We start from the raw sequence: 27,056 nt of genomic DNA on the forward strand, positions 1-27,056 counted from the left end.
GGTTATAACGAACTAAAATTAGTAGTCCCTAGTTCGTTATAACCGTAGTTGACTGTAGTTGAAAAGTAGTTGAGTGTCCTGGTACAAATCCAGAGTGGTGTTTATACAGCAAGTTATGATCTATAAGATGATTAGTAATACACCATCTCTTCAAAACGATTAGGTCAAAAATATTACTTATACAGGATAGTGGTGATACCGGTCTATAATTGGAAGGTGACGATTTATCCCCTTTCCTATATAGAGGAATGCCATGTGCCAATTTCCACTGGTGTGGAATACTAGTATAAGGGTAACGCTATTTTTCAGGGCATTATCATTTGCAGAAGCCCGAGGTCTTCCATTAACTGCCCGACGAAGGAGGGCAGTTGAAAAGACCGAGGGCTTCTGCAAATGATAATGCCCTGAAGAATAGCGTTACCGTTATTATAGCTAAAATGGATGGAATTTTGTATCAAATAAAAAGAAACAACAATATCGGTTTTGAAACATTTACTGCAATCAACACAAATGTCACTGACCCACTATTACAAATATGGAAACGTCATAGAACAAACCAGATGACGTCACTATTTAACGTGAGGTCACCTATGCCTACCCTATGACGTCACCCAACAACGGACGTGATAATGGCCCGTCGTCAAGCCATATGAGGGCATTATCAAGTTACAGTGGCCCGCTGATTCTTGATAACATGCGGGCGGTTTACTGATAATTCTATCCATTTTAGCTATAATATATAAACATGGTCATGCTGTACGGATACTTCCTACATTAACCCATCGAAATATCACTACGAGTACGAATAAAGCTAGACTAACATTTAGTCTCTGAAATCTTATATTACACAATATCCTTCTTGACTCTAAAAAAAAAAAAAAATCCCTATGCTGATTTCAGAATAGAGGAATAGAGCTGGCTTGAGCTGGCTAGACTTGCTTTTGTATGCATTTCTAGATTATTATTTTTTCCATAAAATAAATATATTCCACGGTCATGGTGCAGGACTAGAATAAAGCTTACGTTTCAACATAGAGCTGTGAATATTATGCAGAAGAACAGTATGCTAGTTAATTAAATGCGCACATGCCGAAGAAGCACGGTGGGCGCCATGGAAACATTCGCATTAGTCTAAAGCCAATTTGTTACACCTGTGTATCGGAATATATAGTGTCATCAATGATAAAGATGTATTAATCAACACATGGGTTAAATATTCATACACCAGAGCGTGTGCGGAGTATACTTTATTACTCGCGTTGCCCTTTACGTGACTGCCTTCACAGTATAATTCGTGTATATTTTGATCACGATTTTTTAACAGTAAATGCAACCTCGCTATTCACAGACAAATACATAATTCGCTGCAGTCATCAACTATCACAGTGTCGTGCAAATATGACACATTTCAAATGACGCATGGATCACCATCACCCAGACTTCTATAGCCACACAGAATGGTTACCATAGGGACTGATCATGACCATTTTATATTGGGGGATGGGTTCGATGGCGAGTTCAAGTAAATATGTTATGATTCCCTGAAACGTTCATTGAGGGAAAATGGGTATGTCTTGTCTTGAAGCAGTGTCAGAAACAGAATAACCCCTCCCACCACCACCACGACATATAAAATGGTCGGTCTCCAATTCATCGGGTTCTTGAGGCCTATTCTGCCCCGCAATCTGAGGTGTGACAAAGGCAAATTGACTAATCCCCCTTTATTATTGTAATCATATTGATGAAATAATGAAGTAAGTTAAATGAAAAAGTATACCTACACCATTACTACACCACAGTGTGTTTTGTTTGTTTGTTTGTTGTTTAACGCCGCACTCAGCATTATTCAAGCTATATGACGGCGGTCTGTAAAATCGAGTCTGGACCAGACAATCCAGTGATTGACATCATGAGCATCTATCCAAGCAATTGGGATCGATAACATGTATCAACCAAGTCAGCGAGCCTGACCATCCGATCCCGTTAGTCGCCTCTGACGACAAGCATAGTCTCCTTTTACGGCAAGTATGGGTTGCTGAAGACCTATTCTAACTCGGAATCCCAAATTGTATATTGGCTAAGTGATTAGTATGGTCTAGAAGTCCATTCTGTTGCTAGTTATTCACTGTCTGTATTCTATCGTCGTGTAATGGACGTCTGTATGTAAATGAGGTCCTTCAGCACGTATTCACATGAACGTGGGACATTTTACTCCGATACACTTTGTCGCTGCGGGAACATCTGACACACGCTGGCACGCATGCATGCACGCGTGCACGCACGCACGCTCACATATAAGATATTTCTGTTGCTGCGTTTAACAACACCCAGTCACTCGGATCAGTAAACGTAGTCTGTCATTGTTAGAAATGAGAATTTGGCTAACCCACATATATACAAACACGAGATAACATCTTTCGCTTTAATATAAGACAGGTTTGTTGTCGTCGGATGAAATGGCAGATGTTATAATTTTCTGAACGAGGTGATGTATGTTGTATGATGGGGTGTACATTTCCAGTCTAGATGTACGTGTGGGAGTTGTATACTACGCAACTGGGATATTGGGCCTGTGTGTTGAGTCTTTAATTGCTGGATTGATAGGAATTAAACGTTAGACAAAGTGGGCTTTGAGTGATCTGATCAAACTACCTACATTGTAGCAATACCTAGTGTAATCGGCCCTAGTTTTACTTTAAGGTTAAATATCCTGTTTGGAAAAGGAGATGTGTATTAAAAACAAATAATCCGAAAATTGCAATTTTTGTATTTGTTTTAATTTTGTTGCAATCATGTTACCGAATAAATTAGTTATAGGCTTGTAATTTATCACTTATTTTCAGTGATCCCTTCATATAATTTCAACCGATATTTTGCCTTTTACGCCCAGTGGAATCGGCAGATAGTTGAGACTGGTTTGTTTGTTTGTTTGTTTGTTTGTTTGTTTGTTGGTTGGTTGGTTGGTTAACACTGCACTCAGCAATATTCCAATGTAAATAAGCAAGTATGGATCAGACAATCAAGTGATTGACATCATGAGCATCGATGCACACTTTTTGGATACGATGACAACCAAGTCAGCAATCCTGACCACCCGATCCCGTTAGTCGCCTCTTACGAGTTGCTGAAGACCTACTCTAAACAGGATCTTCACAGGTTAGTTGAGACTGGTTATTCTATGGCTTTGACGTTTCATGTAGTATACCAACCATATGTTTAGTGGACCCCAAATGTGCGTGCGCGCACACACATACACAAACAAACACACACATACACATACACACGCACAAACACACATACACAAACACACACATACATACACACACAAACACACATACATAAACACACAAACATACACACACAAGCACATACATACACGCGCACAAACACACACATACACAAACATGCACAAACACACACATAGATACACACACAAACACACATATATACACACATATACACAAACTCACATACAAACACGCGCCCACACATATATATACACACAAATACACTCACAAATACACTCACAAACACACACACATACATACATACATACAAACACGCACGCACACATATACACACACATACACGAATACACACACAAGCACGCACACACACACACACACACACAAGCACGCACGCACGCACACACACGCACGCACGCACACACACACACACACACACACACACACACACACACACACATACATACATACATACATACATACATACATACATACATACATACATAGGAGTGATAGAACAAATAGTCTCTTGCACTGGACCGATCACTGGACAATACACAGCATATCAAATCTAGACACAGCTGCTGTTCGATCATACGATTCTCAAGTATGTAGGGGTTGTCATGGCCTAGCATGGCCTAGCATGTAAATATGGACCGTATATAAATTTGTTTAGTAATGTTATATGTCAATCATTTACGCCTTTTTGCATCATATATCGTAGGAGCATGTGTGGCATATAAGCGCGTTGTTTGTTACATTGTCCATTGCTCTATTTTATCCTGACCACCCGATCCCGTTAGTCGCCTCTTACGACAAGCACAGACGCCTTTTACGATAAGCATGGGATGCTGAAGACCTATTCTACCCTGGAATCTTCACGGGTCCCAAATACTTACTGACAGAGAGACAGACAGACAGTTTTATTTGCATGGAGGCCATCAGACCTATAGTACAAAAAGGTTTACAAGTTCCATTTTACAGAGATTTATTTCTTAAGGGAAGATAAACAAGTGCTTTATCTTCCTGTGAAGATACAATTCAGGAACCTGGCAAAGTTTAACATGACATTAACATTTGTTGTCTGACGTAATCTTTGTAATGGTTGGTTGGTTGGTTGTTAAACGGCGCACTCAGCAATATTCCAGCTATATGACGGCGGTCTGTAAAATAATCGGGTCTGGACCAGACAATACAGTGATTGACATCATGAGCATCGATCCACGGAATTGGGATCGATGAAATGCATCCACCAAGTCAGCGAGCCTGAGCCCGAGCCTGAGCCTGACCACCCGAACCCATACAAATTGAAACTTCGGGCCCCACACGAGATCTACCTGCAAGGGGCCTAGGAGCAGACACCTATTCCGAACACTGCCTGTTGCCCATCAGATGACGAGACTGGCCTGTCCAGTTAGTAGTCTAATCAGGGATGGAATGAAGTACAGTAAATTTTATTGAGTATCAAACCTGTGTTGCGTTAATTCTTGTATGGGTGTGCCACAGTGCTTGCCTGTTTATGACGATAATTCGGAGTCATCGCTTCCGGCCTTGGAGCTTCTCTAACCGCCAAGGAAGTTGCTGAGTTGCTGAGACTCACAATGGCGACTCGGAAAGGCAGTACGTAGATTGCTGCTGAAGGGCCCCTTGGAAACCCAAAGCCTTTTACCCAGCAGTTACACCAATACCAGGACACGACTTGCACCAAATCGTCAGTATTTTATTTTCAAATTATTTGTGTCTGCATTGCACCAACTTGTATTCTTGAAGACTGTTACACTAGGCAATGTATGGTATGCATTATCAGCTATACTGTCATTGTTGTCGATATTGACTGTTAGTTGGAATACAATCGTTCAATTATACATTCATCTTGTTTTCTGTCGCATTTCTCTCAGTCTTCCCGAACGTAATCACGGAAACACATTCAGTATATTCAAGATATTATACATGGTATTCTACATCCCCTATTCTATTTCAACAGTATATGTAGGTACCCCGGACATCATGGGGTTACAAAGTGTGACCTGATTGATTGTGTAACTTTGTATGCACCCCGACTGCAAGTCTATCTATCTAACTTTAGATTCCAGCTATATTTTGATTTTCTACTCTGTGAACAATACTCAGGAGGTGATTGTGGCCCTAACATGACACGACACATGCCGTCAAATAGGTGACGATTTCTTTTCCATCGTCCAATTCTTGAAATAGAGGATAAGGGACAAGAGAAAACCTGTAAAGCAAGAATATAATGCATCAAACATATTATACTGAACTAAAATTATTAACAAGCCGATGGTTGTATGTAATCATCACAGAAATTATTTCTTTCAAGCTTGTTAGTATCTCAACGTGAGTATGACAATATAATAATAATATAATAATGATAGTGCCACGACTCTATTTGAAAAAAAATGGGCATACAGATAGTAAACAAAACAAAAATTCAAGGCCAGAAGTAATTACGATTACTCTTGACGAGATTCATTTTTATGAAATCTCATTTGTTTTGATGAATAGTATTGATTTTGGAAATCCACAAAATAACCTACTGATAACTGAAATGCCAGCGGATAGAAGGAACAGGCCATGCCATCCCAAGGTATCCTTCGACTGGGACGAAATCGTTGCTCCAACCAAACCAAAAGCTATCTGAAATCATAAATAAAGGGCTATGATTTTCACATGTTGAAATAGGAATCAAAAGTTGAGAAACGCATGAATTGAATTATAATTCTCACCTTCGTTGATTATTCGGAGAATTGGTAGAATTCAATCCAATAAACCTGGGCTTATCATAAGTGTCGACTGAAATGGATCGAGCAGAAAGGCCCCGCGCCATGGTTTATCGCGTATCCCTAATCCGTGTATTGTTGCACATGCATTTAGAAACGGGTTCGCCAGTTGGGATTCCAATTGGTCCCTGATCGAGTGGTCAGGCTATGATTTTTCAAATTGCATCGATCAATGCTGTTGATGTCAAACACTGGATTGTCTGATCCAGGCTCGATAATTTTCAGACTGCCGTCATATAGGTGAAATATTACTGAGTGTGGCGTTAACGAAGTCACTATGTAGCCCAAGAATATGACAATCGGGAAGTAAAGGGTGATGCTTTTTCAGCATTTAGAAATATTCACAGTATTGTATTTTCCTACACCATGGGAGTTATCCAAGTGGGAGGCAAACGAACTGAATCTAAAAGTGCAACATACCTGAATGATACTGGTATCATTGTAACAATTTGTTAGCAAGTTGAAACGTTTCTTGATCAAATGAAATGTTATTACTGTAACAGACTATAATAATAATTAAGGCAGGGCAGGACAACTTAGGAATGGCCAGGAGTCCGAACTTGACCACACAGAAGGAAGCGAGCTACAAAAACATGTTTTATATCATTGGAAAGCTCTTGAGGAGTCGAATCCAAATAATGTGTGTCCCAGTGTGTTCACATGTTCACAAGCTCAAAAATTGGCTCAGAAAATGCATTACTGCAGAAATTTCTGGCCGAATTTTTTTTTTCTGCAGAAATTTCTGGCAGTATTATTTTTTTTCTACAGAAATTTCTGGCCGAATTTTTTTTTCTACAGAAATTTCTGGCAGAATTTTTTTCTGCAGTAATATCAACCATCAATCTTTGGAGAGTTTAAATTGAATTAAGCAATTGCAGATATTTATCTTTGTATTATATTTACCAAATTTATCAAGAAAAGTTGACGTCACTCGAATTAAGTGTCAGTTTTGTCCGACAAGGAGCGAGTTTACTTTTTTTAGACACAGACTTTGTAACAGGCTCTTCCCCTGGAAACACATATATTGTAAATAAATATTTTGCCGTTTCCATCAACCTTATCACGTGATGTTCTATAACTGTTGTCTTGTACACTATCCATAGTGTAAGTCAGCTGGCTCGAGGAATGTTCATATAGTATTATCATTAAACAACATACCCTATGCAACAGTTATGTTGCTACCCAGACAAAACTATTTTTATATTCTATATTAAATGTAAACGATCAGTTTTTATTATAAATACAAAACCACCTTTTAAGCGGTAATACCTATCACGCATTAAATAACATATATGAACAACCATGTGATTATAAAGTCTCACGTTGGTTCCTCCGTGCAACTTCATGCCTCACTTACATTCAACAGACTTAGATTCAAGTTGAAGTGTTTAGATGTTTTCATAGAGCTGTCACAGCCGAACCAGATTCAATAATAGGTATTATTCACAGGTGGTCAGTAAGGCGGAAATCATCATGGGACTACAGGGTTATGGTCATGGTTAAAAAGCTTGCTATCACCAATAGAGGCCAGACTGCATATGATTACTGTAATAACACAAGCCGGCCAGTGTTCCTTGATCAAGCATTGCAGGAGCTGGATAAGAAAGACAGAGAGAAGTGGTATTCAGATCTATTTAATGATAAAAATAATTCAAATGGAAACAAGTTAAGAACTTATAGATTATTTCAACAAGACATTGAAACATGCCATTATGTTAAAATGTCTCTACCAAGGCAATATAGAAGTGTATTAGCATCATTGCGTTGTGGTAACCTGCCAATTAATATAGAATGTGGAAGATATACCAAGCCCATCACTCCTCTTTCAGAAAGACTATGTACTCTCTGTGACAAGCAAGCCATAGAGGATGAATTTCATTTTGTTGTAGAATGCAACTTCTATAAAGATATCAGACTATCTATATTAAACACAGCTAAAATACAAGAAACAAATTTCACTGAATTTTCAAATTTTGAAAAGTTTCTGTGGCTTCTTAAAAATGACAACATTCAGTACCAGTTATCTAAATGTTTGCACACTGTGTACAGCAAAAGGCGTTTGTGCTTATCCAAACTACCATAATTTAAAAATATCTGTTTTTAGTGAACAATATCCTTAGGTATAATTCTATGTTCATATGTTGTACATTACCGGTGCGAGAATGTGATTAAGCAGATTAGTAGTTTGTGCTTATCCAAACTACCATAATATAATAATATCTTTTTTTAGTGAACAATATCTATATATATATATATATATATAATTGTATATTATTTGGGAGAGAAGGTGACTAAGTAGAAATTTTGAAATACGACAGACTGACCAAGGGGATTGGGGACAAACAGAATGACTGGATTAAAGTATATGCATGACTGTGTGACATGGTGTGACTTGGGGCGTGTATGGGTGTGTGCTAGGAAGGGTGGGCAGATTGAATACAGAATGGTTGATTGACACGGTTGAACTTGTGCATGATTGAATGTGTGGGGGTCATATTCAATAATGCGTGTAATTGAGTGACCGAGTTGGATTTCTGTGACTCGCTGACCTGGGACATGTATAATGGGGGGGAGGGGGGAGGGTGTGTGTGTGTGTGCTAAGGTGTGTGAACTGGTGACTAGGTTGATCTTGCATGAGAGTATATGTCCGTGTGTCTGTGGAGTGGGGCGAGGGGAGGGGTGGTGGGTGGGTGGGGTTTGTTAGTTATAATATTTTATTTATGTATTTTATTGATTGTATAATTTTAGGTGTCTTTTAGGCCAGTAATGGCCAGGTGTATTATGTACACATGACACATTAATAAACTATATTCTTCTTATTATTATTATTGTTCTTTCACCACACTTACGCTTCTCCAAATTTAGAACAGAACAGAAGTTTATTGCTCGTAAGAAAATCACACAGAGTGATTACAGAGCATACATGAGGTTGAATATATACACAACCACACCAACAATAATATATAATAATATATACATACATGCACCCATAATGCATTTATATAATACATATATGATCTGCATAACTACAAACGTGAACACATAAAATATACACATATATTATATTGTAGAGTGAAATTCACAAATTTTAACGTCGCGAGGGCAATTTTCCAGCCATAGATCGACGATCCTATGATATCTAATTATGTAAATAATGTTAAACCTTTTTTACAGAACTGAGCCAGTTTTACTAGAATGGGTTTGTATGAACATTTCATTAATTGATTGTATTTTAGAGTGGAGGGATATTTAGTATAGTAGGCCGGAAGGTATTGTTTACGAAGGTCATTTAGTCTTGGACATACTTATAGAAAGTGAAATTCATCTCCTATTTGGTCGTTACATAAAGTGCAAGTTCTCTCAGTACTCTGTGTGTTAAACCATCTGCCTTTCTCAATTGGTAGTCTATGATTTGATGTTCTCAGTTTAAGAATCCAGATTGCTTGTTTCAATGGGAGAGATAATAGATACTCATCTAACTGTGGTTTGTCTTTTAGCATTGTATAATATTTGCCTTTAGATGAAGAACACGCCTTGACATTCCAGCTTTGATAGAAGTTGTCTATTAAGGTTTGTTTAACGTTAGTTTTAAGCCAAGAGAGATTTGGAAAAGAGTTAGTATCAAAGACAAAATTCAAACCAGTTTCATATAAAATATTTTTAATTGAGGTGAGCCATGGAAATGCAGTATTGCTAGTCATTGTGATTTTATGAATTAGCAGGTAGATGCGGCTAGATAGTTTATTAGGCGATACAATTAGTTTGCTCCAAAAAGATATCATTCTTATTTTTATCTGAATCGTTAATGGATGTCTACCTAATTCACCATATACTAGAAAATCGGGTGTTGACTGTTTTAATCTGAGGATAGATTTACAGAACTTAAGGTGAATTCTTTCAATTGTCCTTACATTTTCATACCCCCATACTTCTGAAGAATAAAGAAGTAACGGTTGAACCAAATTGTCGAACAGTTTAAGTTGGCAATCTAAAGGAATGTCTAGTGTTCTTATTCTTCTAAATATGCTGTACATTGCTTTTGATGCTTGCTCACTTAACTTTTTGATAGCTTTGTGGAAACGACCAGTGCTTGTAAATAAGATTCCTAAATATGAAAACTCTTTAACAATTTCCAAGGGTTTGTTACGAAATATAAAGTTTAGATTTTTAGAGTGGGAGCGTTTCTCAAATATGAGAATTTTAGTTTTGCTGATGTTAACCTCCAATTTCCATTGATGGCAGTATTTTTCAAAAATATTCAGAGCTTTTTGTGAGTCATCTGGTGATTCAGCTAATAATACTGTGTCATCAGCATATAGTAAGATTAGTAGTTTAACGTAAGTATTTAACTGATTGCTGAACTCGTCACTTACTAGCTGCAGTCCTTGGAATTTATTTTCTGCTAGAAATGCTTCTAAGTCATTTAGGTAAATAGAGAATAAGTATGGAGATAAATTTTCACCCTGTCTGACTCCTATCATGCTTGGGAAAAAAGATGAAATTTTTCCATTAAGAGAAACACACGACTTAATTCCTTTATACATATTATGAATTATACGAAAACATTTTCCTTCAAGATTAGATATTAACATTTTAAGCCACAAGCTGCATCTGTCTATAGTATCAAATGCCTTACTGAAGTGTACAAATGCACAGAACAGTTTTTTGTTTTCGGCTAAATATATGTCTATTAGCGATTTTAAAATAAATATGTTATCCATTGTTGAATGATTGTTTCTGAAGCCTGACTGGTTGTCATTTAGCAGCTTAATTGAATCAGCGAACATTTGTAAGCGACACGAAATAATTGAGGTGAAAAGCTTGCCAAGAAGCTGTGTAAACAGTGTTCTTGCGAGTTACAATTACGCGTCCGGTTTGGCGGCAACTTCAAAGAGTGGACATATGGTTGCTCCTTCAGGTAGCTATAATTACCCTCTCTATAATGCAATATCGTATTATCCATTTGTAATGAATGATAGTAACACTTAATCGGATTGGATTCAGTTAAATCTACATTTCTCAAGGTCTCTAACATGGAGATTTGAAATATCTTTCATGTAAATACCTTCTTTGTCATGTGACTTGTATATAATCATGTATATTCAGAATCGTACCTTCGCACAATGTCTTTGCTCAATGGCACAAGCAACGTGTTCTCTTTCTGTAAAAAATAGCACTCTTTATTTCAGCCACAGCAAAGATCCCGAACCACGTGCAGTCAGCAGAGTTACAGCGTCTGGTTACCGTCTTGCAGTTACGATACAGGTAAGACGTCAAAATATTTATTGTCTTATTTCTGGAAACGCCGACCCTAGAACGTGGAATTTTGGTAACACGGTTATTTCATATAACAACAACCAAATAACAACCTGTACTCCAAACAGTGAATGTGTGGCTTTGCTGCCATGCGAAACGCGTTTTGTAAGAGTCTAATTTTCTACCACTTTTGATAAAAAAATACGCAAACAAACTAATCTGAAAAGGAGATATCTCCATCCCCTGTTGTGACATTGCGACTTGTATACTGTCTACATGTACATTAGGCAACTTATTGTAGCTGTATGGCGACACTTGTAGTGTAGCTATGTGGCCATGAAGTTATGTGATCAGTGAAAGTAAAAACACGGAAAATTAAAAAATACCAATCCATGCAGTATTTTGATCATTTACATGCGAGTTTTCTATCATTTATAACGTTAGAAATATTTACATAAAAATAACTTTATAAACCCAATGTTTTTTAATATAACAAATTGTTGTATTAATGTTTTCCTAAAATAAACATATATATCATCTTCTCTTATTGCCCCATCAAAGCTGGTGCTGAGATAATTTAGAATACCCAAACGACGCATATTGTACGGGCCGTGCCGCCAGACTTCCTGTTGTTGTTGCATTAAGTGTTTAAGAGGTCGCCTCCTGCCTAGGCAATTTCGGCTGACCTGTCCCTCTTTGGGACTCCTGTGTGTGAGAAGGGTACACATATCTATTGTGAGTTCGGTGTTCACATAATTTCTGTTTTTGCATTGATATGATTTCTATTTTCTTATATTGATATGATTTCATTTTTATCCTTGGCTGCTCTGTTTATATACGTTTGAGTAGCTGTCCATCTCTCAGAAATAGAGTTAGTTTGGCCTTCGCTATTGCATCTCTTGGCTTTAGGAGATCTATGACAGATAGCGGATCTAACTGCAATTCTTGTTTTAACATAGCCCGGGCTGGGGCATGGTCTTGACATTCTAGTAACACGTGGTCAATGGTTTCAGCCTGATTGCAAGATGAATAAACCTTGTCATAGTGCTTTTTGTGACCAAGTCTGAGGCGTGAGATAGCAATTTCAATTTTCCTTTCATTTGAGTATGAGTTTGGCTTTTGTTGGACCTTGGTTTGAATTTTGCATAGCCATCTGCCGATCTTACTTGCGTAAGACTTCCTGCCAACTTGGCAATTAAATATCCTCGGGTATTGTCACTTCATACGGTGATACATAGTCTCGCGCACGTGGTCGGTGGGTATTGTCTATCAGCGCCACGATCACGTGATCGTTTTGTTAATTACACTGTGTTACGGTCTCGCCGATCCTAAACTTTCAAAGCCTTCAATAAAATTTATGAGATCATTATCTTATCTTTATTCCGACTGAATCATCCTTTATTTCAGACGCCCCCTCACACACACACTCCCAATGCAAAGTCACTGAGGCTTGACCGTTACCAATTAACAGCTGTCAATTAAACAGTTCGCATCTAAGTAGTATGTTATCGAATATATTGAAAACCGTGAGCGTGCTACTTTTTTTGGGGGGGGGGGGTTAAGGAGGGTGTTGGTTGTTCACAAGGTCACTCGACAAACAGAATGTATACGGGTATTTCAAAAATTGTATGATATATTTAGTCCTTGGGCAGCCCCAATCTCAAAACAACAATAAAATCCTAATTCTCACCGACTCCCTTAGTGGACTAAAAGCCCTCCAAAACAAAATTACCAAAAACGACCTAAATTAATAAACCAAACACTTAAAAGCTCCGACGACCTAACAAAAGCAGGCAAACAAATAACCTTCTTGTGGATCCCCGCCCACGTAGGAATTTACGGCAACGAAAGCGCCGATAAAGCAGCTAAATTATCTCTCAAAATACCAGTAATAAGCCTAAACCTACCCATCTCAAAAGCAGAAATTAAAAGTGTAAACAAACAAAAAATAACCAAAAAATGGCATTATCAATATCAAAATTCAAATAGCCAAATCAAAAAAGTGCTCAGAAAACCACTAGCCAAACCTAAAATCCTACACCCCTCTAAAAAAATTGACAGATTTATTACAAAACTCCAAACAGGACACACGAACCTAAATAACCACCTAAAAAAACTTAAAAGACACACCACAGGCAACTGCCCCCACTGCAAACAACCCGAAACCACAGAACACGCACTCATCCACTGCACCCACTACCAAACACACAGAACCACACTACAAACCACCCTCAATCGAAATAAGGTTCCTACTCTAGATGAAATACTAAACCCTCAAAATAAACTAGAAAACTTCAAGGCCCTAGGCGTATTCCTAATCAAAACAGACCTTATTAAGCGCATCTAAAAACTAATTAATCTACCAATCCAAAATCCAATAAACATACAAACACCCACCTCACCCGGCTCCCTTAGTTCCCTCCTCCACCCACCTCGGCATTTATTCGAAATTTAAAAATTCCAAAACTTCAATATAAGCAACCCCTAAAAGCCCCCTCTTGTGTTGCACACACCACTTTCACCCTTCTCGGAATACACTAAATGGTCTGGCCAGGCCCGTGTGCGAAATACGCTACAGTCGGAAAGCGCACGTTAAATCTTCTATATCAGTCAGTCAGACCCCAGTGTTTCATATCATTTTTCCACCAAACTAAAAAAGAATAACCCCCAACTGGATATGTCAAGCGAACTAATTGTCGTTTCGTCTGTCGATTGATATTTTGGAAATTCAAGGGGAACCACTCCGGCTTATGCAGCACACACACTTGGGAAGGTTGCTTCATTAATAATAATACTTCTTACCATGGTTTCACAGTCGTTAGGAACTTTTTTAAGATCTGACACCAGATTATGCTGTCCGAAAATTTATCTATTTTTTTTTAGTGGAGACATAGACTAGGCTAGCTTTACACTAAGTCTTGTACCAGGCTGCCCCCTCTGGGTAGTAGGTCTGGTCTCTCCTTTGTCCTTGGACCCCCTTTCCGATCATAAGGGTTGAGTATCTCTTGCCAATGAAACACGTGTTTACCATCCTTTTTACCTTAGAGCACCCATTTACGACACATGGGGTTAGTTTTGAGTTCGGTTATGGTTTAGAAGTCTCTTGATATAAACATATTTATTTCCATAAAGTGGAGGGATTGGCAAACAAGCAAATTTTGCTTATCTGAATGCCTCTCCCAAACATGATACATAAGTCTCTTTTAACGAATTAATCCAATGTAATTTTCGCAGTATACTCATCCTTATATAAATTTCAGCTTCATGACAGTGTGAACATTGAGTGCCCCCTACACAAGTATGCGGTCACTGACAACTTATGGAGTGACCTGTACAAAACGGAAGATGCAGACGACTAGTACAAGCACGCACACACACACACACACACACACACACACACACGCACGCACGCACATGCTATATAAGTGCAATTATCTTGGACGCGACATTCAACCCAATTTCAACTCACCTCACTTATCTTACTTTGTTCATGTGTCTAAAGCTTGTGGAATGTGTTAATTACTGAAATGAAAAGCATTTTAATGGTTTTTTCCTATCTTTTCAGAATATGTGCACATAGCTTTCAATGACCAGACGAAAAAAGAATTCATTTCAAGTATGTTGAGAAGAAAACGTAAGTAAAGCACAATATTTACATTCATAATACATTTTATTCCGCAGGCTCTATTGTAAAGTTAAACTCTAGCTGCGTATAGGCTGCTATTATCCATTATATTAGACACTATGGATCCACTCATCTATACATCTATTTTCTTTTGTGACAGGGCCCATCACTGAAAAAATCATCTCACCCAAGAAATGAGAATGAAAAGTGCAAAGTCTCCCAAGGAATTGTCTTGTAATAAAGCATGTGAATAAATAATTTTTTGAAATATCTCACGAAATTAGTTTTATTTTTTTGCTTGAAATCATGTGAACTAAAAATGTTTCTTTTGAGGAAAAAGGTCATTTGAAGCAACTCCAGGTTCAACTATCCAATGATTGAATCTTATTTCTCCTGAATTAAAACAATTCTGCTAAATATTACTGCAGAAAAAAATTCTGCCAGAAATTTCTGTAGAAAAAAAATAATTCTGCCAGAAATTTCTGTAGAAAAAAAAAATACTGCCAGAAATTTCTGCAGAAAAAAAAAATTCGGCCAGAAATTTCTGCAGTAATGCATTTTCTGAGCCAATTTTTGAGCTTATGAACATGTGAACACACTGGGACACACATTATTTGGATTCGACTCCTCGAGAGCTTTCCAGTGATATAAAACATGTTTTTGTAGCTCGCTTCCTTCTGTGTGGTCAAGTTCGGACTCCTGGCCATTCCTAAGTTGTCCCGCCCTGCCTTTGTTCTTGTTAAAAATAATTCCAGGATTTTAATGAACCCCAAGGGGTCAATAACAAGATTACAAAAAAACATTTTACGATTTTTGCTAAAAATTGTTTGACCAATTGGTTGCAGCATTGAAGGCCTTAATAAAGTTTTCAAAAAGGTATAGGGTAGACATGTGGAGGACATTTGCAACCACAAATGTGACCAAAATGATGACTTGTACCATATGTTCTCGTGCGTGTTCAAGTGAAGAATCGACTTGCCTGTGTATGTGTTCATGACGGGTGCCACCAGTGATGCACATGGTGTTATTACCTACAGTATAAACAGATCCGTACAATTGACTCTTATAATTATGGAAAGAGTTTTGTCGCTTTTGTTTTTTGAATGATTAAATGTACCTAACTGGCAAATCTAAGAGTAAATTATCCAATACATGTGAATCTATAATATAGGTATCATGACATTTGCAATAATTACATTTGCAGTAAATTTCCTGAAACTATCATTAATTTGAGTTTTAAACTTAATGCCAATTTTGCTATGTGTTCGTTTTGTATGTACACTATTACAAATTAAGAATTTACATATACCGACTGATAACAGCGCTTACAAAGTCTCCTGGGCGGTCGGGTAGCCTAGTGGTTAAAGCGTTCGCTCGTCACGCCGAAGACCCGGGTTCGATTCCCGACATGGGTACAATGTGTGAAGCCCATTTCTGGTGTCCCCCGCCGTGATATTGCTGGAAGTTTGCTAAAAGCGGCGTAAAACCATACTCACTCACTCACTACAAAGTCTCCTTTGTATGCACACAGGTAGCAACACGACTGCAAAGAAGCCTGACCTTATTATTCCCATTCTTTACTGCTATGCATCCACTATAAATACAAGATAAATAAAAGGGGCAAACCCTTTCCATATTCATGGGAAATTCTCTGCCGAAAACAGAGTCGATTGTACGATTTCGAGTGTATCATGAGCATGTGTTTATGAATCACTATCAAATAGTGATAATATCAGTTGTTAAAAGTGAGCGTATCCTGCCCCGTCGGTGGCACCCGTCACCCGTCATCCGCCAAGTTGGTTGGTTGGTTTCTTGTTTAACGCAGCACTCAGCAATATTCCAGCTATATGACGGCGGTCTGTAAATAATCGAGTCTGGACCAGACAATCCAGTGATGGGCATAATGAGCATCTATTCACGAAATTGGGATCGATGACATGCATCAACCAAGTCAGCGAGCCTGACCACCCGATCCCGTTAGTCGCCTTTTACGACAAGCATATTCGCCTTTTACGGCAAGCATGGGTTACTGAAGACCTATTCTACCCCGGATCTTTACGGGTCTCACCCTCCAAGGAACGGACTAACACCTATCATGAAGGTAATTATTCTTCCAATTCCAGCTCAAGATCACTTACTCCAGCAGTGTGCACAAGTCCATAGTTAACTGAGTAGTACTTATTTCCAAACATCTCAATGGCTATCAGCGGAAGGATGCTGAATATGCCGTTCATGGAGAAACCAAGACAGCAGACCCAGATGAAGTACATGGCCTTTCCCCCGTACTCTGTTGCGATTAGAGTAGCTTGGAATACACCACTGGCTGTGATCAAGGACACCAGGACGGGCTGGAAATGGATAGGTTTCAGTCAACTTCGGTCGTACTTTTGAGCTTTATCTGCAGTTTATGGAATGGCTGACATAGGCTTGCAACAACCGTGTGTGTTGTGTTGTGTTGTGTTGTGTGTGTGTGTGTGTGTGTGTGTGTGTGTGTGTGTGTGTGTGTGTGTGTGTGTGTGTGGTGTAGTGTAGTGTGTGTGTGTGTGTGTGTGTGTGTGTTGTGTTGTGTTGTGTTGTGTTGTGTTGTGTGTGTGTCCAGTCGTCTAAATTCCGAAACGCGCTGTGCAGAGCTACGTCATTTAATGAGGCGTGCCTGAACTAAGGATCATTGGTTCGCGTTGATTCAGTTTGTCAGCACCATAAATGTGATCTATACTTCTGGATTTGACAATAACAATTACTACTAACATACAGTTAACCACGATTTTGTTTCTCGCAGCACTTCACAGATACTGAAAAAGACCCTTCAGACAAAGTTTTACACGTCTGAGTTTACATGATCAGTTTCTATTCCTTCCTAGTGTGCAGACATCTTTTGAATAAAGAGAAAACGACAGTTTTAAAATAGAAAACAGCTAACATTTACACAAACCATACTTGTGATGGTTACTTGTAAGAGTACACAGCTTATTCAAAATGGCAAATTTCAATGCATTCGACTAAAACGTATCACGGCATATTTGACTCCAGAACTATTCACACTGAATTATTTGAAAAAAAATTATTGGAGAAAGCACTTTTCAACGTGAAATTATGCCGAGGGGTGTGGGTGTTGAATCTTAAACTCTTTTGAATTTTGCAACTAAAACTCGATGGGATAAGTTTGGGTTTGAAGAAGATTTTAGCAATCAACATGGACATACTACTAACGCCAAATATGTTGGGAACGTTGCAGGAAATGTATTCTTTTACATGTTTGTCCAGTTAGGCGTCCAATCGGATTATTCCCGTGAATGTTGTTGTTTGTTTGTTGTTTAACGCCGCACTCAGCAATATTCCAGCTATATGACGGCGGTCTGTAAATAATCGAGTCTGGACCAGACAATCCAGTGATTGACATCATGAGCATTGATCCACGCAATTGGGATCGATGACATGTATCAACCAAGTCAGCGAGCCTGACCACCCGATCCCGTTAGTCGCCTTTTACGACAAGCATAGTCACCTTTTACGGCAAGCATGGGTTGCTGAAGACCTATTCAACCCCGGAATCTTCACGGGTCTCCCGTGAATGTAATGAATAAACCAACTACATGGGTCAGTTACTTTTACCTTGTATGAATACCTGTCAACCATGAACCCCCAGAACAGGTTTCCCAGAGCATTTGCTATAGCAGCAAAGGAGGCCACCAAAGACAGGAAGTAGTCATCAGTGATGAATGTTTCACCATATGGCTGAACAAAAACATGTAGATATATACAGTTTAAAATCTGATCGAGAACTTACAGTACAGCTAAACGCTGTTGTATTGTGTATGAAATGTTTAAGTTAGATACTTTTAGGTGGACTTCTGTCAAATTCAACTCCAATCCAAATACATAACCTCCCTTCCATGAATCCTGTAGTAAGATTTATCGATGTTGATTTCTTAGGATCTTTGACAAGATTTGATCAAATAATATCTTTTCCAAACTATATCTTAGTCGGCTTCTATCCTCGATGTACGATGCTGGTCTGAATTTAACACAACAGTGTTTTCGTTTTCTTATGCACGATGCCTGAACAGAGGAGGCTTCCGAAATAATAAATGTGTCAGTGTACAATACAAACAGACCCGTCACCTTTCAGGTCTGTGATTTATGTAGAAATGTATATCATTACCATTACATCGGAACTCTTAAAACATGGAGAATATAAATGCCAGTATTATCACTGTGACATGCCTTGTAAAAGCCGTAGAAGATGTCAATGGACACTCCCAAACTGAAGTACACCAGCCAGATGATGTAGAACCGGACTGTCTTTAATGTTTCCATCGGGCTCAGGCTTCCGTCGTCATCATGTCTGAAAGATTGTTGGTTGTTGTTGCTTTGTTGTTTAACGCCGCACTCAGCAATATTCCAGCTATATGACGGCGGTCTGTAAATAATCGAGTCTGGACCAGACAATCCAGTGATTTATGTCATGAGCATCGATCCACGCAGTTGAGATCGATGACATGCATCAACCAAAGTCAGCGAGCCTGACCACCCGATCCCGTTAGTCGCCTTTTACGACAAGCATATATAGTCGCCTTTTACGGCTAGCATGGGTTCCTGAAGACCAATTCTACCCCGATCTTCACGGGTCTGAAAACACAATATACATTCATGGTACATCATTCGAAGGATGGAGAACCACGCTGTCCTTGTAGTTTCCTTGAGGATTTGGCTACCTCCGTCCGCATGGAAGAAAGGACACAATTTATTCTTATGAAATATTCGTTCTCCAGGAATTTGTTAAAACTCATTACTGATATTAGTGATTATCCTCTACTTTATGATACCTTTCGTCTCTGTTTTCGTCTTCTTTAATTCCAGTGTCTCCTATTTCTTGAATTGTGTCCTTCAGACCAGGAGCCTAAAACCATTAGATGACATCCATGTAATCATATGACCATTAGCTTGATTATACACTTCGGTTAATTGATCTCGTTATGTTTGGCAATTTTGTTAAACAAAACTATAACTAAAATTAACATGCCCACCAGTATTTAGAACAGGTCAGTTACACTTAATATCAGAATTAATAGCATTTAATTGATGCAACCATTAGCTGGCAACTATTATATACCTTGCTGTTGTTTGTGCATACGAAAGTGGTAGTTGTCACTTTGGATTTTTTATATAGATTTGACATACTGTGATTAAACTCAATACAGAGCTGAAGGACACAACTGGTGTGTTATAACTGATATGTGGTTTTAAAGAATATAAGTGCTGTGATGTTACTGATATTCGGCGTTGAAGCATGAATGTGCTTGGCAAGTTGGCAAAGCCCTTCCTGTAGGACGAAAGAACCCACAGTGAACAACCTACGCTGTATTTTTTAATTGATAAAACGCACTTTCCATTTACTCACATCCCCATTTTCTACCTGCACTGCTGGATCCTTCATTAGCAGGACCCCGACTGTACTTAGTGCTGCATAAATACCTCCCAGGAGGAGAAAACAGTAGGGCACTCTATCCAGGAGACTGTCTTGAGTGAAATAACTGGAAGAGACGTGAAGTTGTCTTCACTAAGTTGGTTGGTTTGTTGTTTAACGCCGCACTCCAGCAATATTCCAGCTATATGACGGCGGTCTGTTAATAATCGAGTCTGGACCAGACAATCCAGTGATTGATATCATGAGCATCCATACACGAAATTGGGATTGATGACATGCATCAACCAAGTAAGCGAGCCTGACCACCCGATCCCGTTAGTCGCCTTTTACGACAAGCATGGTCACCTTTTACGGCAAGCGTGGGTTGCTGAAGACCTATTCTACCCCGGAATCTTCACGGGTCCTTCACTAAGTGTCTCAACTCGTGCCTCAAATTGGCTCTGAATTGCAAAACTAAAGCGTTTATTAACACTATGTTTCATTTAAAGACAAATGTCATTAAGACAACAAAGTCCAAAAAAAAACGATTTAAAATTTTCGACTGTATCTGGCATTCACGTGAAGACCGAAATAAAGCAAAATTATTATTATTCATATTTAGCAGTAATAGCAACCACAATTCTTTAGGTTGTATGTTTAAAATTGAAAAAAACAAAAAAATTTATCTTAAACAAACTGTTACAATACATTTCAGAAATATTTCAGGGTAATTAATCACTGGTTGTTGTTGATATCTTGGTCAGGGGAAAGGTTGTCAGGGTTGATAAATCTGGTGATGATTTGGTTCAGGGCAAATGCACTGCCGCCATAGCAGGCATCAATTATTCCAATCACGAGACCCTTTCGTCCAGGAAACCACTGCACATAAAACAACAGAACATAGCATCAATGAGGTCGATTTATTCAACACGATACAACATTGCTCTGCAGCTTCTGAAACCACCAGCGTTATAATATGGATGTACGTTTTAATGTCTGCCTTAATTCGAAATATAAAGTATTTCTAATCACAAAAACATAAGAATAATATTTTTTCTCGTATTCCTATCATGAGCAACGTCCCATGCCGTACGGTGACTCGCATCAGCCATGTCACCGAGCTTGCCCAGTGCATATAAATAAGACACCTCGTGAAAAGCAATACTGTGGGTTGGTTGGTTGGTTGTTTTACGCCGCACTCAGCAATATTCAAGCTATATGACGGCGGTCTGTAAATAATCGAGTCTGGACCAGACAATCCAGTGATTGATATCATGAGCATCGATCCACGTAATTGGGATCGATGACATGCATCAACCAAGTCAGCGAGCCTGACCACCCGATCCCGTTAGTCGCTTTCACGACAAGCATAGTCGCCTTTTACGGCAAGCATGGGTTGCTGAAGACCGATTCCACCCCGGATCTTCACGGGTCTAATACAGTGGGAGGAAGCCCGAAGTGATGTAGTCGTTTTACTTCTTTGTCAAAACCCACGAACACAATTATTCTGCTGACAAACCAGAAACACAATCAGCGCGAAGCTGGGATTCAAACCCACGATCATAGGTTTAAGGGGCGTAACTCTGCACGGCGACTGGTTACGCCTTAGGCGACTGGGCCATCCATTACCCTGACACATAACCACACTTACCTTGATAGCCATCCTCAGGCTGATAGGGTATGCCATACTCTTCCCCATAGCGTATAGGACTCCGTAGGAGAGGATGGTGGTGACGAAGCTGTAGCTGACACTGAAGTATGTCACCGCGATACCAAGACTGACAAAGACAAGGCACAATCCATTCTCATTATATTTAAGCACAATACAGCCACTCACTCACATTGTGTAAGTAATCCAAAATCCAAACTTCTTGGCATCCGCTGACAAGTCTTATTGTGTTAACATTAACTAATCTTATTCAGAAATGTCATAGCTCGACTATTGCTGAGTGACTGAGTGAGTGAGTGAGTATGGTTTTACGCCGCTTTTAGCAATATTCCAGCAATTTCACGGCGGGGGAAACCAGAAATGGGCTTCACACATTGTACCCATGTCGGGAATCGAACCCGGGTCTTCGGCGTGACGATCGAACGCTTTAACCACTAGGCTACCCGACCGCCCCTATTGCTGAGTGCGGCGTTAAACAACAAACAAACAAAAAACAAAGAAAACAAAGCAACTACTGAATCACCTGAAGGTCCATCCGCCGACGAGGATACAAATCCTGGATGGGATGTATTGTTCCGCCATACACAGAATCGGCATGAAGAAGCTGGAGCAGAGGATGCTCCCGGTACTGATCCACAGCGTATCCGCGTACCTGACATCCGAGGACAGCGCGCTTCTGTTCCTCAGGTACGAGGTCAGGTACGGGGTCATGTTGCCTAAAAACAATCCAAAAGGTCATCGTGGTCAACAGACACTGCGTGTTCCTGAAAAAGTATGTGTTTGTTGTTTTATGCAAATATGTAATATTCAAGCTCTATGACGTCGGACTGTAAATAATACAGTTTCGACCAGACAAACGAATGATTGAGTTTATGAGCAACTCGATCCATTTAGTGGCCTCTCATGACAACCATAGGTTTGTTGGAATCTATTCTAACCCCGAATCCCTCCATGATTAATGATCTGTGATTGCATACACCAAGTCAGTGAGTTTGATTTTACGCCGCTTTTAGCAATATTCAAGCAATATTCCACACCAGACACCAGAAATGGGCTTCACATATATACCCATGTCGGGAATCGAACCCGGGTCTTCGGCGTGACGAGCGAACGCTTTAACCACTAGGCTACCCAACCGCCCCGCATACACCAAAATTGGGTGAAGGGAATAATCGGACTCTTTGCTGCTGCTTCTCGAGTAAGTGATGTGAATGAATGTTGTTTTACTCTACAATCTGCCCTTCCCAATCACGATTGGCCTGTAAATAATCGAGTCTAGGCTAGGCGACCCGATGGGTGACAGCATGAGCAACGGTCGGTGACCTTGGGGCAGGATGGTACGCAGTTATCCGATCCTCATCCGTTGGCTCTTACGAAAAGAATGGAAAAACGGGGCCTACTTGGCCCTGGAATCCGATGGTGAGGTGAGGTGAAATTGGGTTTAACGTCGCGTCCAGGATTATTGCACTCATATAGCGACGTGCATGCGCGCGGCTGCTTGTACTAGTCCGGACTGATGCCGATTTATAGTGCTAGCCAACTGAGATACCATGCCGCAGTTTAACACGAATACCCCACTCAGACAGAGTATACTGACTCCGAGCCGACCAGTCCTTGTTTTAGCCCCTTAATGCCGAGCGCAAGAAAGAGTAACAACAAGTACCAACTTTTAACGTCTTTTGGTATGGCGCGGCAGGGGATCGAACCCCGGACCTTCCGCTCTCCGGGCGGACGCTCTACCACTAGACCACGGAGGCGGTCTGGAATCCGATGGAACACGTACAAACAGATGTTGACAATTTGAGCTGCAAAGATACTAGTGCGAAGTTCCATTTCAAATCATTCACACTCCTTCTATCAAAGCCGACTAAAATATGTTAAGGGGAGATTTTTAGACAATTCACTTATTCAGCACAATAACCCCTTTTTTCTTTTGCCTTTTTATCTGATCGGGTTAAAATATAACATATCAAAATAACTGAGACGCTTTGCTCTCCGTTCCACAAAGTGATGAGAACGCTACAATGATCGAACGCCCATACTATAACACAGACAAAGTCATATTGCCATAGTTATATTGTTCAGATCGCTTTGTCACCCGTGAAGATCCGGGGAAGAATAGGTCTTCAGCAACCCATGCTTGCCGTAAAAGACGACTATGCTTGTCGTAAGAGGCGACTAACGGGATCGCTGACTTGGTTGATGCATGTTATCGTGTCCTAATTTCGCGAATAGATTCTCCTTATGTCAATCACTAGATTGTCTGGTCTAGACTCGATTATTTACATACAGCTTGAGTATCGCTGAGTGCGACCTTCACGACAAACAATCAAACGAACAGATCGCTTTGTGAAGCGCCCAGTCCTTTAAGACCTTGATAAATATTCCAATACCAGACGAAGCGTAAACACAACAAGAAACGCAAACCTCAGTAATACAGTGCATGCAGGGGGCGGTCGGGTAGCCTAGTGGTTTAAGCGTTCGCTCGTCACGCCGGGTTCGCTCTTCCACCCGGGTTCGATTCTCGACATGGGTACAATGTGTGAAGCCAATTTCTGGTTTTCCCCGCCGTGATATTGCTGGAGTGAGTGAGTGAGTTGGGTTTTACGCCGCTTTAAACAATATTCCAGTTATATCACGGCGTGTCAGCTTAATGTGGGAGGAAAGCCCGAAGTGATGCAGGTCTCATACGTTTACCACTTCGGTGAAACCCACGAGCACGGGTATGGTGCTGACAAACCTAGAAACATAATCGGGGCGAATCGGGATTCGAACCCAAAATTATGGGTTTCTGGCGTTGCCAAGGGACGCAACTCTGCACAGCGAATCGCGGCGCCTTAGACGACTGGGCCAACCTTGCCCCCCGATATTGCTGGAATATTGCTAAAAGCGGCGTAAAACCATACTCGCTCACTGTGTAGGGCATGTCATCACCACCAGATGATACCTAAAAGGAAACTCACCGTATGTGTATCCATTTCCAAGACAAAACACGACCAAGGCACATCCAAGAACTGTTACCGCTCCACGGAGTGGTATTCCGCAGCAGTCCGAGCGAGGCATGGGTTGATGCTCAGCAGTTTCACACCATCAAATAAGACATGAAGCCGTGGAGCTGTTGCCCTTACAAGAATACTAGGCCAAATAACTGTATTCCCCGGAGATAACAGTGTGTGATTAGTGGGTGCATTCCGTCGCCAGGTATCGTCCTGACTTGTAGAGTGTTTACTTCCACAGGGTGGCATCCTTCATCGCATCTGGGGTTGACCTTGCTGAACACTGGCCTGTGTCACATCCCCAGTACCCTAGCCCCCGTAGAGTAGCCCTGGTGCACCAGCTCTAGCACACAAGCCTGAAACATTAGATCCGGCATATAAGACCCAGTACACTAGCCCTGGTACACCAGCTCCAGCACACAAGCCTGAAACATTAGATCCGGCATATAAGACCCAGTACACTAGCCCTGGTACACTAGCTCCACCACACAAGCCTGGAACATAAGACCCTGCATATTAGACCCAGTACACAAGCCCTGGTTCACTAGATCCAGCATACAAGCCTGGAACATTAGACCCGGCATATTAGACCAAGTACACTAGCTCCAGCACACAAGTCTGGAACATTAGACCCGGCATATTAGACCCGGTACACTAGCTCCAGCACACAAGCCTGGAACATTAGACCCCGCATATTAGACCAAGTACACAAACCCTGGTTAACTAGCTCCAGCACACAAGCCTGGAACATTAGACCCCGCATATTAGACCCAGTGCACTAGCTCCACCACACAAGCCTGGAACATTAGACCTCGAATATTAGACCCAATACACTAGCCCTGGTTCACAAGATCCAGCACACAAGCCCGGAACATTAGACCCGGCATATTAGACCCGGTACACTAGCTCCAGGACACAAGCCTGGAACATTAGACCCTGCATATTAGACCCAGTACACTAGCCCTGGTACACTAGCTCCAGCACACAAGCCTGGAACATTAGACCCGGCATATCAGACCCAGTACACTAGCTCCAGCACACAAGCCTGGAACATTAGACCCGGCATATTAGACCATGTACACCAGCCGAGGTGCACTAGCTCCAGCACACAAGCCTGGAACATTAGACCCGGCATATTAGACCAAGTACACCAGCCGTGGTGCACTAGGTCCAGCACACAAGCCTGGAACATTAGACCCCATATATTAGACCCAGTACACTAGCTCCAGGACACAAGCCTGGAACATTAGACCCTGCATATTAGACCCAGTACACTAGCCCTGGTACACTAGCTCCAGCACACAAGTCTGAAACATTAGACCCGGCATATTAGACCCAGTACACTAGCTCCAGGACACAAGCCTGGAACATTAGACCCCGCATATTAGACCAAGTACACTAGCCCTGGTTCATTATCTCCAGCACACAAGCCTGGAACATTAGACCCCATATATTAGACCCAGTACACTAGCTCCAGCACACAAGCCTGGAACATTAGACCCTACATATTAGACCCAGTACACTAGCTTCAGCACACAAGCCTGGAACATTAGACCCGGCATATTAGACCAAGTACACTAGCTCCAGCACACAAGCCTGGAACATTAGACCCGGCATATTAGACCCAGTACACTAGCTTCAGCACACAAGCCTGGAACATTAGACCCGGCATATTAGACCCAGTACACTAGCCCTGGTACACTAGGGTATCAACCGCCACTCACAAACATAAAAAGTAAATGTTTGTTTGTTGATAACCCCGCACCCGGCAATTTGCCTGCCATACGACGGTGGCCTGTAAACAATCTAATCTGGACCAGACAATCAAGTGGTCGCTATCATGAGCATTGACCCGCGTCGTTGATGTACGACGTCATGCTGTCAACCAAGTGAGTAAGGATGTGTGAAAACTCCCTGTACAGGTCATAGTAAGGGGTAGCATCACGCATCACGTTACCAAGCAACGTGTCACATTTAGTTGATTCCTTTGAACGTTTACCAAAACATTTCTTAACAGGAATTTGATGGTGAGTGAGTGAGTTGGGTTTTACGGCTCTTTT

General features: G+C 40.5%; 1 protein-coding gene and 1 long non-coding RNA gene across 2 annotated transcripts; one reads left to right on the top strand and one right to left on the bottom strand.

Moving 5' to 3' along the window:
* Positions 1–5,189: 5,189 nt before the first annotated feature.
* LOC124130946 (oxalate:formate antiporter-like) lies at positions 5,190–25,132 on the bottom strand. The gene is made up of 11 exons (XM_046494001.2): positions 24,964–25,132; positions 22,524–22,716; positions 21,983–22,109; positions 21,071–21,210; positions 20,326–20,458; positions 19,751–19,824; positions 19,149–19,269; positions 18,537–18,659; positions 17,063–17,272; positions 5,801–5,900; positions 5,190–5,481 (listed from the first exon to the last, which is right to left on the bottom strand). Exons 1-11 carry the CDS (start codon positions 25,061–25,063, stop codon positions 5,414–5,416), a joined length of 1,389 nt encoding a protein of 462 aa, XP_046349957.2. The 5' UTR covers positions 25,064–25,132; the 3' UTR covers positions 5,190–5,413.
* LOC125377556 lies at positions 10,884–15,034 on the top strand. Its single transcript, XR_007219732.1, has 3 exons — positions 10,884–10,961; positions 11,233–11,308; positions 14,865–15,034. It is a non-coding gene; the product is annotated as an uncharacterized LOC125377556 (long non-coding RNA).
* Positions 25,133–27,056: the final 1,924 nt, after the last annotated feature.

Source organism: Haliotis rufescens, unplaced genomic scaffold, assembly GCF_023055435.1.
Source record: "Haliotis rufescens isolate VD_foot unplaced genomic scaffold, xgHalRufe1.0.p SCAF_9, whole genome shotgun sequence".
NCBI lineage: Eukaryota > Metazoa > Mollusca > Gastropoda > Lepetellida > Haliotidae > Haliotis > Haliotis rufescens.

Coding starts and splice junctions, on each gene's coding strand:
- LOC124130946 (XM_046494001.2), bottom strand. CDS start 25,063: ATGCCTCGCTCGGACTGCTGCGGAATACCACTCCGTGGAGCGGTAACA. Junction 22,110..22,523: donor GTCGGCGGATGGACCTTCAG/GTGATTCAGTAG, acceptor TGTCTTTGTCAG/TCTTGGTATCGCGGTGACAT. Junction 5,901..17,062: donor GACTTGTGCACACTGCTGGA/GTAAGTGATCTT, acceptor TTATGATTTCAG/ATAGCTTTTGGTTTGGTTGG.